The sequence below is a fragment of the Schistocerca piceifrons genome, chromosome 10, assembly GCF_021461385.2.
Source record: "Schistocerca piceifrons isolate TAMUIC-IGC-003096 chromosome 10, iqSchPice1.1, whole genome shotgun sequence".
NCBI classification, from domain to species: Eukaryota; Metazoa; Arthropoda; class Insecta; order Orthoptera; family Acrididae; genus Schistocerca; species Schistocerca piceifrons.
Window position 1 is genome coordinate 46,060,258 of NC_060147.1, and position 17,195 is coordinate 46,077,452.

The 17,195-nt window shown below is 39.5% G+C and overlaps 1 protein-coding gene across 1 annotated transcript in view; it reads right to left on the reverse strand.

Annotated features, from left to right (window-relative positions):
• Positions 1-9,849: 9,849 nt before the first annotated feature.
• The window catches only part of LOC124718865 (cyclin-dependent kinase 2-like), a 44,114-nt gene continuing 36,768 nt past the window's right edge, over positions 9,850-17,195 (reverse strand). Inside the window, exons 4-5 of the mRNA XM_047244499.1 lie at positions 15,737-15,940; positions 9,850-10,193 (exon numbers count right to left, since the gene is read on the reverse strand). Coding sequence (XP_047100455.1) covers positions 10,074-10,193; positions 15,737-15,940 — 324 coding nt within the window. The 3' untranslated portion in view covers positions 9,850-10,073. The remainder of the gene's footprint in view (positions 10,194-15,736; positions 15,941-17,195) is intronic.

Sequence of the window (17,195 nt, forward strand, 5' to 3'; positions counted from 1 at the left end):
CCGGGAATCGAACCCGGGCGTGGGAAGCGACAACGCTACCGCACGACCACGAGATGCGGGCGGTACCATTTTCAAGTAACACTGCAAACGTTACCCTTTTAGTTCGCTTTGCTGCTGTAGATGTCGTCTTAATTTTGACATTGATATAATTAGGAGTTACATTGTTTGCTTTACATTTCTTATTAAATTTCATATGCTCTATTGTCTTCAGTAGTTTAATCTTGGTGTGTTGGTAATGGTTGGAGCTCATGTTGTCAGGATATGAGATGGAAAACAGTAGCAATTTGCCAGTATACATTTTATATCTTCTCTACTTCGACCAACATCAGTTATTTTGCTCCCCAAATAGCAAAACTCCTTTACTACTTTAAGTGTCTCATTTCCTAATCTAATTCCCTCAGCATCACCTGACTTAATTCGACTACATTGCATTATCCTCATGTTGCTTTTGTTGATGTTCCCGGTGAACTTCAAAGTTTTTATTTCTTCTCCATGGATTTTAATACCTACTCCGAATTTTCCTTTTGTTTCCTTTACTGCTTGCTCAATATACAGATTGAATAACATCGGGGAGAGGCTACAACCCTGTTTCACTCCCTTCCCAACCACTGCTTCCCTTTCGTGCCCCTCGACTCTTGTTAACTGCCATCTCGTTTCTGTACAGATTGTAAATAGCTTTTCGCTCCTGGTATTTTACCCCTGCCACCTTCAGAATTTTATTCCAGTCAACATTTTCAAAAGCTTTCTCTAAGTTTACAAATGCTAGAAACTTAGGTTTGCCTTTCCATAATCTTTCTTCTAAGATAAGTCGTAAGGTCAGTATTGCCTCATGTGTTCCAATATTTCTACAGAATCCAAACTGATCTTCTCCAAGGTCGGCTTCTACCAGTTTTTCCATTCGTCTGTAAAGAATTCGCGTTAGTATTTTGCAGCTGTGACTTATTAAACTGATAGTTTGGTAATTTTCACATCTGTCAACACCTGCTTTGTTTGGGATTGGAATTATTACATTCTTTTTGAAGTCTGAGGGTACTTCGTCTGTCTCATACATCTTGCTCACCAGATGGTAGAGTTTTGTCAGGACTGGCTCTCTTAAGGCCGTCAGTAGTTCTAATGAAATGTTGTCTATTCCCGGGGCCTTGTTTCGACTCAGGTCTTTCAGTGCTCTGTCAAACTCTTCACGCAGTATCGTATCTCCCATTTCATCTTCATCTACATCCTCTTCCATTTCCATAATATTGTCCTCAAGTACATCACCCTTGTATAGACCCTCTCTATATACTCCTTCCACCTTTCTGCTTTCCCTTCTTTGCTTAGAACTGGGTTTCCATCTGAGCTCTTGATATTCATATAAGTAGCTCTCTTTTCTCCAAAGGTCTCTTTAATTTTCCTGTAGGCAGTATCTATCTTACCCCTAGTGAGATAAGCCTCTACATCCTTACATTTGTCCTCTTAGCCATCCCCACTTAGCCATTTTGCACTTCCTGTCGATCTCATTTTTGAGACGTTTGAATTCCTTTCTGCCTGCTTCATTTACTGCATTTTTATATTTTCTTCTTTCATCAATTAAATTCAATATTTATTCTGTTACCCAAATATTTCTACTAGCCCTCATCTTTTTACCTACTTGATCCTCTGCTGCCTTCACTACTACCCTCAGAGCTACCCATTCTTCTTCTACTGTACTTCTTTCCCCATTCCTGTCAATTGTTCCTTATACTCTCCCTGAAACTCTGTACAACCTCTGGTTTAGTCAGTTTATCCAGGTCCCATCTCCATAGGTGAATGGGATGGTAAGAAATCGAAGAAACCGTAATAATTGGTACAATGGGATGCAAGTAGAGGCACAATTTGACTGCTAAAATATTAAGCTTTCGGACAAAATCATCCTTCTGAAATAGAACACACACACACACACACACACACACACACACACACACACGGCCGCTGTCTGGGCACTGGAGACTGACTGTAACTGCATCTGATGTGAGCAGCCATCTGCTGGGGTGAGTAGTGGGGGCAAAGAGGCCAGGGGAGGAAATGGATAGCAGGACAGGGGTAGGGGGAGATGCTGTGCTGCCTGTGGAAGCACGGTGGGGACAGGGTAGGGCTGGTAGACGCAGAGTTCAAAGGCTGCGCTAGGGGTGGGGAGGATGAGAGAAGTGAAAAAGACTAGTAAGAGTGTAGGTGGGAGAGAATGCATGTGTAGTGCTGGAGCGGAAGCAGAGAAGGGTATATGTAGATGGAGGACAGGGACTAGCCAAGGTCAAGATCAGGGGGCTTAGAGGAGCGAAGGATACCTTGTAAGGAGTGTCCCCACCTGTGTACTTCAGAAAAGCTGGTGTTAGTAGGAAGAACACAGCTGGCACAGACTGTGAAACAGTCATCAAAGTGATACAAACAGTGTTGGAAGGCATGTGGAGAAATGGGAGGTCCAGCATTTTCTTGGCCACAGATTGTCAGCAGGGATTCATGCACACGACGGCTTGTTACTTGTCATGCCCATGTAAAAAGAGGCAGTCGTTGCAACAGTTTCTAGATCACGTGGCTGCTTTAACAGGTAGCTTCGTCTTTGATGGGATACGTGATGCTTGTGACTGGTCTCGAGTAGGTGGTGGTGGAACGATGTATGGGACACCGTCTTGCATCTAGGTCTGTTGCATGGGTATGAGCCATGAGGCAAGCTGTTGGGAGCATGAGTGGAGTAGGGACGGGCGACGGTATCGAGTAGGCAGCAGGATACCACATTGGAGGGATAGAATATTCCTCGTTTAAGGGGACGACGAGAGGTTGTCAAAACCCTTATGAAGAATGTGACTCTGTTGCTGCAGTCCTGGGTGGTACTGAGTCTTTAGATGAGTGTCCTTTGTGGCTGGACTGTGGAAAGTGAGAGATGGCTGGTGACTGGAGAGACAAGGCACAGAAGATATGTTTCTGAAGAAGGTTGTGAGGGTAATTTTGGCTTGTTAAGGCCTCAGTGAGATCCGCAGCATATTTGGAGAGGGACTGTATTCACTATAGATGCAATGACCATAGTTGGCTAGACTGTATGGAAGGGACTTCTCAGCATGGAATAAGTGGAGTATCGAATAGGTGGCAGCTGTTGTTAGTGATCGGTAAGTTCGGTGTGGACGGAGGTACTGATGCAGCCATCACTGAGGTGGAGGAAGATAGCTTTTTGTGCTGAGGAGAACCAGGTGAAGTGAATGGGATAGAAGGTGTTGAGGTTTTGGAGGAACGTGGATAGGGTGTCTGCACCCTTGGTCCAGATCACAAAATGTCAACGAACATGAACCAGATGAGATTTTGAACTCTGAGAAAAAGACGAGACATTAGTATTAGCACTAGCAGGCACTTTTTTGGCATTAACCCCTACTCCTAGTAATCATTAATTGGCTGCTAAACAAGGAAGATTTCAGCCCTAAGGCCTTCTTCTGAATTAGGAAAACATACGCATACACATTCACATAAACCCAACTCACACACACACGATGACTGTCGGCTGCCAAAGCCAGACACCCACCTTCAATTAATCTGACACCCAACCAGAGATGGGTGAAAAGCTTGGAAAACATCTCTGCATAAATAAAGCTGTGGAAAAATTGGCTCGGAACTAAGCTATGCAAGTACTGCACTAATGAATATGAACCACTCAAATTCTTTTCCTTGTGTGTTACAAGGAAAGTTTACTTCAGAAAACCACATGAAATTACAAAGGCAGAGACTAGCTGAGTAACAGTTACCTTCACGATGCACAATTCCAATACTAATGAGAAAAATATTTTAGCTGAGAAAGATGTTTCAACCCTCTAACCGCGGGCAATTTTCTGCACAAAATCATGGTGCATTTTTATTCGATAATTAATATAGTTGTCATGCTAAAATTATAGGAATGTGACAATAAAACCATAAACTTACTTTGAAGTTGATTTTTAATTGACATTTAACGTGAATAATGTGGGAAATGCAAAAATTGCATTCAGCGGTATAAAAGCAGAATAAAGGTACTGATAAATTTTCTGAGTGTTAAATACAAGGTGTGATCAAAACGTAAGAATAATTTTTGTTTTTCTTAAAGAAAATTTTTTTATTCATCAATATCAACTTTATACCTTTCAATGTAGTTCTCTTCAGATAGAATATACTTGTGCCAGCGCTTTTTGCAATTTCGGAAGCACTTCTGGAACTCACTTTTCATCATGGTGTTCAGTTTCTAAAGATTCTGTTTTTATATCATCAGTGGTGGCAAAACGACATCCTTTCACGAGTCTCTTTAGCCTCTGGAATAGAAAGGAGTCACAAGGGCCATGTGTGGAAATACAGTGGCTGAGGCAACGATTTTGTTTTTTTTTCCCCCAAAAAATCATGAACTCACGAGGCATGAGCAGGAGCATTATCGTGATGCAATCTCCATGAGTGGTTTTGCCACAATTCTGGTCTTTTCTTTAGACACCTTGAAGCAAACAGCACTTAACTTCCAGGTAGTATTCCTTATTGACCATACGACCAGAAGGCAGGAACTCATGATTCACTATCCCATTATAATCGGAAAAAAACCAGTGCGAGGAACCTACACATGAGATTGAACTTGTTGAATTTTTTTTTCAGTCTTGGGTCTTCAGGCAGTTTCCATTGGCACAATTGGGCCTTGATTTCCACATCGTACCCACGTCATATCCTTCTGGATCATTGTTGAGTTCATTCAGCGATTCCTCAGTGACGTCTATGTGACACTAACAGTGTTCCATAAGGTTAGGCTAAACCCAGTTGGCAGTGGCGTGTTTTTGTCGCTATTAGAAGTAGTTTATCTTGTTGCAAAATTGATGTAGATAGTTCCTGTGAGCTAGTATGGGCAGAGGTCATTCTCGGCAATGAGAATAAAGTAATAATGGGGTCCTTTTACCAACCTTCCAACTCTGATTATACAATTGTGAAAACACTTAACCTCTTAGCAACAAATAATCTTGAGCACATAACAAGCATCCAAATGGAAACAGGGATTAGTGAACGCAGGGTTGTCTTAGTGAGACTGAATATTGTAACTCACAAATACTCTTCCAATAAACGAAAAAATTACCTATTCAAAAAAGCAGATAAAAATTCACTTGACACCTTCCTGAGAGACAATCTCCGCTACCTCAAAATTAACAATGTAAATGTGGGAACCAGTTGTGGCTCGAATTCAGAGAAATAGGATCAAGTGCAATTGATTTATATCAAATAAATTAAACGCTGGAGCTAATCCTCTTTGGTACATAAAATGGGTCAGAACACTGTTCCAGAAACAACGAAGCAAGCACGCCAAATTTAAACAAACACAAAATTTCCAAGATCGGTGATCTTTTACAGAAGACTGAAATTTAGTGTGGACATTAAAGCAACATGCTTATAATAGTTTCCACAGTGAAACTTTGTCTTGAAACATGGCAGAAAATCCAAAGAGATTCTGGTCATAAGTAAAGTACGCTAGCGACAAGACACAATCAATACCTTTTCTGTGCGATATCAACTATCAACAACAGTGCTGCCAAAGCAGAGTTGTTGAACACAGTGTTCCAAAATTCCTTCGCCAAAGAAAACAAAGTAAATATTCCAGAATTTGAATCAAGAACATCTGCTAACATGAATAACTTAGAAGTAGATATCTTCAGAGTAGTGAAGAAACATAAATCACTTAATAAAAGCAAATCTTCCGGTCGAGACTGAATATCATTTAGGTTCCTTTCAGGGTATGCTGATGTAACAGCAATCATGTACAACCATTCGCTTGACGAAAGATCTGTATCCTAAGACTGGAAAGTTGCACAGGTCACACCAATATTCAAGAAAGGTAGTATCAGTAATCCACTAAATTACAGGCCCATATCATTAACATCGATATGCAGTAGGATTTTGGAACATATATTGTGTTCGGACACAAAGAAAGGTCTATTGACACAAAGATTTAGAAAACATCGTCCTGGTGAAACACAACTAGCTCTTTACACACATGAAGTCTTGAGTGCTATTGACAAGGGATTTCAAATTGATTCTGTATTTCTAAATTTCTGTACAACACGATATGCTTGCAGTGAAATTATGTGCTTATGGAATATTGTCTCGGTTATGTGACTGGATTCGTGATTTCCTGTCAGAGAGGTCACAGTTCATCAAGTGAAACAGAAGTCATCTCTGGCGTTCCCCAAGGTAATGTTGTAGGCCCTTTGCTGTTCCTTATCTGTATAAATGATTTACAAGACAATCTGGGCAGCCATCTTAGGCTGTTTGCAGATGAAGCTGTCATTTTATTGTTTAGTACAGTCATCAGATGAACAAAACAAATTGCAGAAAGATTTGGACAAGATATCTGTATGGTGCAAAATTCGACAGTTGATCCTAAATAACAAAAAGTGTGTCATCCATATGAGTGCTAAAAGAAATCTGTTAAACTTCAGTTACACTAGAGATCAATCAAATCTAAAGGCCATAAAATTCAACCAAATACTTACGAATTACAATTATGGACAATTTAATTGGAAAGAACACATGGCAAACCACAGACTGCGTTTTATTGGCGGGACACTTAGAAAATGTAACAGATCTACTAAAAAGACTGCCTACACTACACTTGTCTGTCCTCTTCCAGGTACTTCTGCAGCACATTTTGTATTATATTTTAAAGAAAGATGTTTTTCGTTGCAATGGAATCTATCTTCTCATGAAATTTCAATCACCAACTTTCTGCTCTGAATGCGATATTATTTTGTTGACACTGACCTAGACAGGGAGAACGATCTATATCATAAAATAAGGGAAACCAGAGTTTGCACAGAAAGATATAGGTGTTTGTTTTTTCAGAGTGCTGTTTGAGATGGAAATAATAGAAAATTATCGTGAATGTGCCAAGCACTTAAGTGCGATTTGCAGAGTATCGATGTAGAATTATTATTGGCCGAAATTCAACATTTTCGGAACAAAATTTGTTGTTAGATGTTTCATGCCTAAAAAAATTGCTTGGCATGAGCCAATGGGTATGCTCGCATCATCAACAACCTCTCCGATGATGATCTGGTGGTTTTTCAGAACCAGATTTATTTACTTCTTCCACATTGTCTTCAGTAATTAATGTACTAGGGCATCCAGGGTGGTAGTCATTTTCATCTCATCCCTCTTTGAAATGTTTTTACATCATGTTAACTTTTGTCTTGCTCACAGCAGATTCGCCAAAAGCCACAGTCAACACTTCAAATGTTGTACTGCACTGTTTTTCATCTTTCAAATAAAATTTAATTCAAACCAGCGAACCTGGCAATACTTTGCAATTACTAATTACATATCGAAGTTGGATAAATGTCACGATATCCTTCTTCCCCCTCTCCATCTCTATCCCTCTCGTCTCCTCCTGCCCCGTGGTGAAACTTTGTGAATTGTTGATGTTTCTCTGTGTGATGTATTTGTGTATGGGATGTGTGGTTCAAATGGCTCTGAGCACTATAGGACTTAACATCTGAGGTCATCAGTCCCCTAGACTTAGAACTACTTAAACCTAACTATCATAAGGACATCACACACATCCATGCCCAAGGCAGGATTCGAACCTGCGACTGTGGGGCGTGTGGCGCAGTCAAAAAAGAGATCGGTTAAAACCTCGTTCTTCAATAATACTCTCTCCAAATGATGTCAATTGGAAGGAACTTTTGTATGCCCTGCAAGAAATGCTTCAAATCAAGGTTCTTGGCCGGAAAGCAATGATGCCAGTGCCAGTTGTAGTAGTTTAATGTTACTGCTTGCACAACATAATCCTGGTGGTTCGTATTGAAAATTCAAAGCATTGCATTGCTGACCCACATTATTCATTGTCCTGAAGTCTGTCAATACATCCACGGTTGTTGGATCGTATCTGAACGCCAAACATTCAGTTTGAATTGTCATGTTTGGCCATATGGTTTACTGACATTCCAAATTATTTTGTGCATAAGCTTTAACAGAGCTACTCGAAATCTAATACCTGTTATTCCAGAGTTATAAGGGATTGCATCCATCATAATGGATCACGCTCGAGGCTTTCTTATTCAATTTGCCTCCAAATGCTGTCCATGCTCTTTGTCAGTCTCATTGACTCAACAATAGTGTAGTTGGCCTGCGTTTTGCATACGCTGACCAACATTACAATGCCTCATTGGTGGAAATTTTTCCAAAACATTAACCACAACCTGAATTAAATTTAATGTTTCCATCACACCAAATTACCACGAACTGACAATTCAATCTTTCCAACACACCAAACATATGATCACCATTGATAACACACTGAAATATCGCTTTCAATTGTACTCTTTTTCACAAAATACTAACATTCAATATCAGCCAAATCTGTCAAGGCATTCTCAAGAAGTATATTTCATACATATGGCAATTGTTTTTTGATTCATCTTCTTCAAAAGTAAAAATTCAGCAAGCTCTCGAAAACACGTTTAACCTTTTCGACTGTCAACAATTAAATACTCAAAACAGCTGAAAACACAGTCAGTAACATGCGTACCAACAAGATTAAAAAATAAAAAAAAAAAAAAAAAATAAAAATAAAATTGTAAGTTGGACGTATAAAGTGCACAAAATTAAAAATTTCCTTCACTTTTTGATCACACCTCTGATATTAAATAATAATGCTTATTAAGACAAGTCACTGAAGTGATTTTCTTCGTCTTTTCTTTCTATATTCAAACTTGCGAATATGGGTACAAAATTTTGCCCCAAGACGCTACACGCGTAAGCACGTGAGTGGGACTGCAGAATGCGAAAAACACGACTGATGTTGCAGAACAACAGAAAATGATTTAACAGGAAAACAGCAGCTTACTGTGTTAAAGAGCAACAGAAAAACATTTGATGGGGAAAATCTTGACATCATTTGTGTAGACATAGCAGAAATTACGTGATATGATAACTACATTAAATTGTCAGAGAAGAGCCGAAACCAGATCTGTGGCTGGAGGGTTAAAGCAAAAACACTAATCATTGCTTCTGGTACTCTTACTTCCTTTCTTATTGGGAAAGAGAGGGATCGGTGAAGGTTAGAAAGGAAAGGCAGAGGCAGGTCACCCAAAGCTGTGGGAGTAAGAGGGCCTCACCTGTTGTGAGGACAAAGGGTAACAAATCTTTCTTCCTAATTTCTGTTTTGCAATCACACTACTAAGTTCCAGAATGTGTTGCATTATCTGTAGTTTTAATCCTGACCACATTTCTGATTCATCCTGCATGTGGCCAAAATGTGAATGAAATAGTTAATTGATCTCTTCTGTTGTGCTTATTAAGACAAGTCACTGAAATTATTTTGTTCACTTTTTCCCTTCTAAATTTCTATTTTTGTAATCCTAAACCTCATATGAAACTAAAGAGGTTTTATTTTCCTGAGGAGTAATACTACCTAAATATGCACTAGTACACAACTCGTCTCTCTCTTCTAAATTGAACCATTCAGTCTAACTTTGCAAACTTGATAATTGACAGAGATAGAGGGAAATACCTAATTCTGAAATTAAACAATGCAAAGCTTGCATTGTTGTTAACTTTGAAATTAACATTATCAAAACTTCGTGACTTTTTAATACAGCAGTCAATTTCAATAACAGCTACCAAAGATAGCCAAAGTAAACTGTAGAGTTCATTTTTTAAACAGTGTAGCATTTGAAATTCTTTAACAAAAATTGAACAATTTGTATAATTTTGGAGGACATTAAGAAAGAATTTTATGAATAGTTGTGTGCATGCAGTACTAAATAGAACGTTCAAAAATCGTTTAAATGTGACAAACCAATTCCACAATTACTGAAAACTCATTCTTTGGGAATAAGTGAAAGCTTAATGAAATGAGTAGTTAATAAACATTTATTTAAAATTACATAATATATTAATATCTCAAACATTTCAAAATATAAACAAAAAAATCTTGATTCACGTATGTCCTTGCACACAACAGATCACTCCAAAAGAAATTTAAGTGCCACAAGTGTTCCACTGCACAACAATCACAGAGGCAAAAAATACTGACTCCTCAGACTTCACATGTTTGCACTGACACTGTGTTTCACACATCAGCCTTTACTCTTCACCTTGACTTCTGGTGGAATAACGAGATGCACTCCTCTGAAATATGGGTGCTGCAGAGCCTGTCGAGCAGATATCCTCTTCCGAGGATCGTAAGTCACCAGTTTCTGTGAACAAAAAATGTGTTAACAATTACAATCTGTGACTGTCTGAATACTAATGAGTTACAGTATTATTTGGCAAACATGTTGGGGAAACAGAAAATTGTTACTGTTGTTGTTGTTGTTGTTGTTGTTGTTGTTGGGGTGTAGGCCTATGGTCGAGCAACGGTGAGGAGATTATCAGCAACCTTAGAAATGTTAAAAGAAAAGAATATGGTGAAAAGTGCTAAAAAACATTGGCACACTCACTCACTCCTACCTTATTTGTATTGACCCACACAATCACTCAATATCACAAGCCACAAAACACCGGAGATACAGTGAAAGGTACTAAACATGGGATGAAAACAGAAATAATACAACAGAGGGGTTAAAACCATGGCACAGGGATATGTATCTGGCTGACCATGGGTGAGCCAGTAAACCTGCTAACATTAACAATAACGTCTCCCTAAAATTTTTGGAACAAATCAGACAGATCACAAAACATTAAAAAACTCTTAGTCACATGTGTTTCAGTGTCACTGAGGGCAGATCTGCTGGCAAATCTGCCACTGCCCTCTGGTCCGAAAATAAAACAAAGTCTAGTAAAATGTGGCGCACAGTGATTTTTATGCAACAATCGCCACACATTGCAGGGGCCTCTCACTGGAGCGAGAAGCCAGATGGCTGAAAGGAGATATGCCATGACTGGGTAGTGGGCTTTACTACATGCAGCTTATTGTATGTCACTTCCAGTGGATTGTATCACTAAAACACATCTCCTTTCACAACGCCTGTACTTGGGGCTGAGCATCCTTGATATTCTGGACTACTTTATCCGCTTAGTACAAGTGTTGTAGAGAATGAAGGTTACTCATAAAATCTGAACAGACAAGGAATTTAGCCCTCAAAGCAGATCTCATCTGCTACAGTGCACCCAAGAATCTCATCTGCTACAGTGCACCCAAGATTGCACATAATTCCATGTCAAAGACAGTAAAGTCCTCGAGGACATGACCAGGGAAAACGACTGAGCAACCAACGGAGTCTCCCTGTTTCGACCCAAAGGCACATCTGTAGCTGCATGACTGCTCTGCTGAGAGGCCCAGACACTCACCACTTTGGTGCCTCTGCTGTCACACAACTACACCCACGCCCCTGGCCAGGCTCACAGACAGTGCACTTCTCATACCACACACACCTCAGAATCACATCTTTACACAATATTAACCTTTTGCTGCTACACATGCGCTCCCTGCGTTCCATGCTGAGTGAAGCTTTGTCTTTGCTGTATTGCTCACCAAATAGTGCTATCCTTGCTGAGAGATGGTGTTCCGGCTATAGAAATACTTATCTGATTTCAAGAAAAGTTCTCGGTGAAAAAAATTTGTTTTTGCACACTGTATGGTCTGGTAGCTTTGCTTGATGAAGGAAAATTTCTTTCCTTATCTGTCATAGTCACTGTTCGGCATCAAAGTAAATAATGCACAGCAAAATTTTAAAGATTTTGCAGAGGTAAAAAAAGCATTGTATAAACTATGCCTATGGTTAATTTTAGCACAAACATTGATGTGTATGAAATATACATCAGGTACCAAAATATTATTCAAAATTGAGATCATAAGAATATCTCATTTTGTTCTCGAGATACCAATTTTTATACCCAGTGGACGGGCATGAGAGATGTGGTCATAACAATCGTCACATTTCATAAACAGTTCAACACATCGAACCGAGTTTTTCTGCAAATGATAGCACGCAAAGAGGCAGGTGTGTTGTATGATAAACACTCTGAACTTAATTTTGTTTTGTTAACTGTGATGTGGAAATAACTTGCCTGCCTTAGTGAGGGATCAGCACAAACAGGACATAAAAAAACGTCAATAGCATTCGAAGAATACCCAGGAGCCGAATTGAAACAAGTTCTCCTCACCTAGTGAGTGGTGAGTGTGCTGAGTCAACTCACCCACAGCAGTCAACAAGTTAACAATGATTTAACATGTTATCAGTATGTTTATTATGTTCTCAACTAGCCCTTCAAACTATTCTAGAGACATTCAGCACATCTGCCTTTCACTGTTGCTAATAGATGTGAACAATGCATTCTTAAGTCCTGTAGCCTTTTCTTTTCGAATCACAACTGTGCCTTTTCTTTTCGAATCACAACTGTGCCCTATAAGAAGTGGCCAACTTGTTTATTCATGGTTTTTACTTCCTCTGCCAAATCACTGAAACTGGCTCTTTCCCTTTTGTGATAGGTTTGCAAATAGTGTGCATTGAGCTAAGTGGTGTCTATGAGGAAGGTGACTTGCTAAACTTTACTGATCACTACTGCATCCTGTCAACTGCATTCAATTCTTTCATCTGTTATTAAGCTGCAATTCCCATAAATTTTGAATTTGTCATATCTTACAACAAGGGAAAGGATAATACCTACAATGCTGCATGGAAGGAAGTCTCATTATGGCATACTGTCGCCCTAGGCTTTAAGTGAATTATGTTGGTGATATGCTTTTCATTCTGATGTTAATTCCCTCTACTTTATATTTTGGATTGCCTGATGAGGATCAAGGCATCTTTTTTACATACAGCTTCGGTTTATGAGCAGTAAATGCTTTTGATGGGTAATGTTCAGTTTTATGCATTACAAGTCCTCATTGAAGAAGCCGGAAAAAGTTTTAGGTTGTGTATATCAATTCATAGGCTCAACCACCACCATCCTCCATCATAAAACACATTTTTCCCTAGAAAATCATGTGAAACATCTAGTTGAGGTGATATTTTCTCAGGTGCCAAACTACTTTCATCTTCTCACTGCACATTTTCTTCCTTTCCTGTCTTGGATTTCTTTATTTTTCATTCACTTTCCAGTTGAGTATTTTGAGCAATTACTACTACTATTGAGTGAAACAACTGCCAGAAACTGTGGTTGTGTGTGTGAGTGGTGTTTCCGTGAGTATGTGTGTATGTTGTCTATTTTTGACAAAGGCCTTCTTGACCGAAAGCTAACTTTCCAATTTCCAATAGTCTTTTTTGTTGTGCCTTTCTGTGATTCAGCATCTCCACTATTTGGCGAGTAGCAATTATCCTTTTCATTATTTTGTTACATTCCACCCTGGATTTTTCACTGTTTAATACTTTGACCTGATGTACGCGATAGTTACGTATCTCCCCCCCCCCCCCCCCCCCCCCCCCCCCCCCATTGCAGCTATGGATTCAGATAAATGCTACAGGAAGACACTCTGAAAGAATTACATGTTGTAATGGACAACAAAAAGTGTATTTTAGGTCAAAAGGCTACGAACTTTCATCAATGTACAAAGAATATCGTGTCTGGTGAGCTAGATAATAATATTACCTGACAATAGGGATCTTGTGGAATAAGTTAATGTATTTTTGATCTGAAACAAAATGTAGCTTAGGTTTAGTTTATCAATTACTGGAGAATTATTTCATATGTATGTTTTTATATATAATAAATGTCTAATATTCCATATGAATCTTTGTTTAAATCAAGGCCTACATCATCACACTGCTACTCAAACTGACATATTTTTCATTTCCATTCACAGCATTTCTTGCTCACCACATGAGTCTGAAAAGAACTGTTTGGCTCAGCAGCCACATACTGTAAGTAAATGTGGGATGTTAAGAGCATATCACTAAGTACTAGCATGGCCATAACTCCTTTCATAGCCAACACAATAAGGAATAATGTTGAATGAGAATGGTATTTACCTGCAGGAGGCAATCTGTTTCCTATTGATAATGGGAGGTCTATTAGTTAATGAACAGAATCACGAAACGTGGTATCCCAGGGTTGCTGCACTCAAAACTTTTTTTTTATATAAACAACAGGATTGATAAAAAATCTACTCACCAAGTGGCGGCAGAAAACACTCGTAAAAGGTTGTAATTAGGCAAGCTTATTGAGTATGTGGCTCCTCCTCCAGGCAGAAGGGTTGAAGGGGAAAGAAGAAGAGGGAAGGAAAAGGACTGGAAAGGTCTAGGAAAAGGGATAGACACAAACAACCACAAGTCAGGAGAGACTTACCGCACAGGATGAGAAGAAAGACTGATTGCTGGGGACTGCACCTGACGAGATTTCAAAACACACAAGCTTTAAGGTGGAAGACAGGGTAATATGCAAGACAGAGATTACTGCTTAAACATCATGCATAAGTTAATAAGAGTGACAATCTAAGCACGCTGTACATAACAGAGGCGGAGGGGGGCAATGAAAAACAAGACAGGTAAAACAGTGAAAGTCGCAGAAAACGAAAACGGCAGGAAGACTAGTTACTGTCTGGAAATGCTGAGACAGAAGAAATTAATGTAAATTAAGGACAGGTAGGTTGTGAGAACCAAGGACATGTTGTAGCACTAGTTCCCACCTGCGGAGTTCAAAGAAACCAATGCCTGGGAGAAGAATCCAGATGGGGCGTGTGGTGAAACACGCACGGAGGTCTTGATTGTCGTGTTGTAGAGCACGCTCTGGAACTGGATATTGCGTGTTGTCAGTAAACACCCTCTGCCTATGCCCATTCATCCTAATTGCTAATTTGGTGTAAGTCACGCAGATGTAAAAGGCCGAAGAGTTTACGTAACAGTTGGTATACGACGTGTCGTTTCACAGGTGGCTCTCCCTTGGATAGTAAATGTTTTGCCAGTTACAGGGCTGCTATAGGTGGTGGAAGGGCAAATCTTGCAGCAGGGACAGTCACAGGGGTAGGAACCAGAGGGTAGGGAGATGGGTGCAGAAGGAGCACAGGGTCTGACAAAAATATTGTGGAGATTGGGAGGGTGACGAAAAGCTATTCTAGATGCGATCGGCGGAATTTCAAATAGAATGAATCTCATTTCAGGGCATGGCTGGTGGGGTAATTAAGTGCAGCGAATGCTGAGGTGAGAATGGTGGTGTATTGCTGAAACAGTCTGCAGTGGAACAATTATGTTTGCTATATGGGAGAGAATGTTTGACATGGAAAGGATAGCAATTGTCAAAATGTAAGTACTGTTGTTTGTCGATAGGTTTAATGTGGATGGAAGGGTGTAGCTGTCCTTCGGTGAGGACGAGATCAACATTAAGGAAAGTGCCATGGGATTCGGAATAGGACCATGTGTAATTTAATAGGGAGAAGGTATTTAGAGATTTCAGGAATTTTACCTGGTCAGTCTCACCATGACTCCACATGGTGAAGATATCATCAATTTGTGTGTGTGTGTGTGTGTGTGTGTGTGTGTGTGTGTGTGTGTGTGTGTGTGTGTCCGTCCGTCCAATCTTAGGCGTTTGTGTGTTTGTGCAACAATACAGTGATGTTTCCACAACATCATGGGTTTGTGCTGTGACTGACCAACACAAGCAAACTGAGCAGCCATCATATTGATTTAAGTGTTTGCGAAGCTGACATGTTTTAGTTGGTGGTTCTTATATTTACATTTGTGTATCACAAAAATATGCAGTGTAAGTGTGAGATACTGTGCGTGACTTTACAGTGTGTTTATAGATTGGGAAAAATTAATATAGAACGCTTACACATCATTAATTATTAAGTGAAAGCACTTACTAGGAAAAGCTCTAGTCCATCATTAGGCATTCTAGGTAGGATGTCCTGCAGATCTTGTGGTTCCCACCGTGGAAACAAAGGTTTGTAATCGGGCAACTGTGATACACCTGGCCAACCCTCCTCCGTCGGTGTACCCAAAGTGCGAAATATCCTGAAAAGCTGATCAATCTCTGAATCCCCAGGAAACATTGCTCGCCTTGTCGTCTGAAAGAAACATCAATGTTTAACAGTAATTAATATTACGTCAAGAACTGAAATGGCTGGTACTTCAGTAACAGAGATATTTGCACAGCTACAGGAGAAAATATAAAAACTAAGTTTACTGCAAATTTTGTACAAAAAATGTCGAACACCAAACCATTTAAATTTAAAAGTTTCTGGGTGTGTTGGATACGAGACATTATTCAGAGTGACTGAAAAATTCAGACAATCTCCTGCATTACCAAGCAATTAAACTGAAAATTTTCATTTTTGTCTTTAAAATTACGTATTTCAGCTTCAGGTTTTATCTGTGAGTAACTTCTCAAAACACTGCACTTTGTTGATAACTTTATTGAGCTTTCAAGGGAGTGGTCAAACTTAACATGTCGAAATCTGCCATAATTTTTGGTATTCACAGTTAACACTACATTAAATATAAACCATCTGTATCTGGACACCAACTAGTGGACATTAATGCGGAGTGTGTCCACCCTTTACCTGTAAAACGGCTCGAACTCTGCTGGGAACACTTTCAATAATGCGTTTTATGTCTGTGGAGGAATGACAGCCCATTCTTTCTCAAGAGCCAAAACCAGTAAAGGTACTGCTAATACTACTGAAGTCTAAGGGATGTTTTCATCATAATTCATTCTAAAGGGTCAGGTCAGGACACTGGAGAGGCCAGTCTATTTAAGTAATGTTCTTGACCACAAACCACCCCTTCACATATGCTGCTTCAAGTAATTTCTTGCTGATCAAAGGAATCAATCTCCGAAAAGTCCTTTACTCTACACACTACACAATGCCATAAAATATGTTCATATCCTTCCGCATTTAGTGTTTTCTTACGTGTTACACTCCCATACCATAAAACCATCTCGTCCGTATTTCACTAATGACAATATACGTGAGGACAGGTAACATTCTTCAGGTAATTAGCATACCTAAACACTGCTGTAGTATCGCCACAGGGTATAGTATGATTCATCACAAGTCCTCTACAGTCCAGTGGCTCTCTTCACCACCTCAAATGCCGCTTAGCATTGACTATAGAAATGTGTGGTTCCAAAACTAGAAAATTCTCTGCTGAAAGTGTTTCGTTATTAATTATGTGTTTCGTGTAGTATCTCTAGGTTATCTGTAACTAGAATCTTGTTACATAACAGTGTACTCACGAGCCTATGTAGCACCAATTAATGAGATAACTAAACTAATGGTGAGAAATACAGTGATTCACTTGTCTCAAGCAGCAGAGACC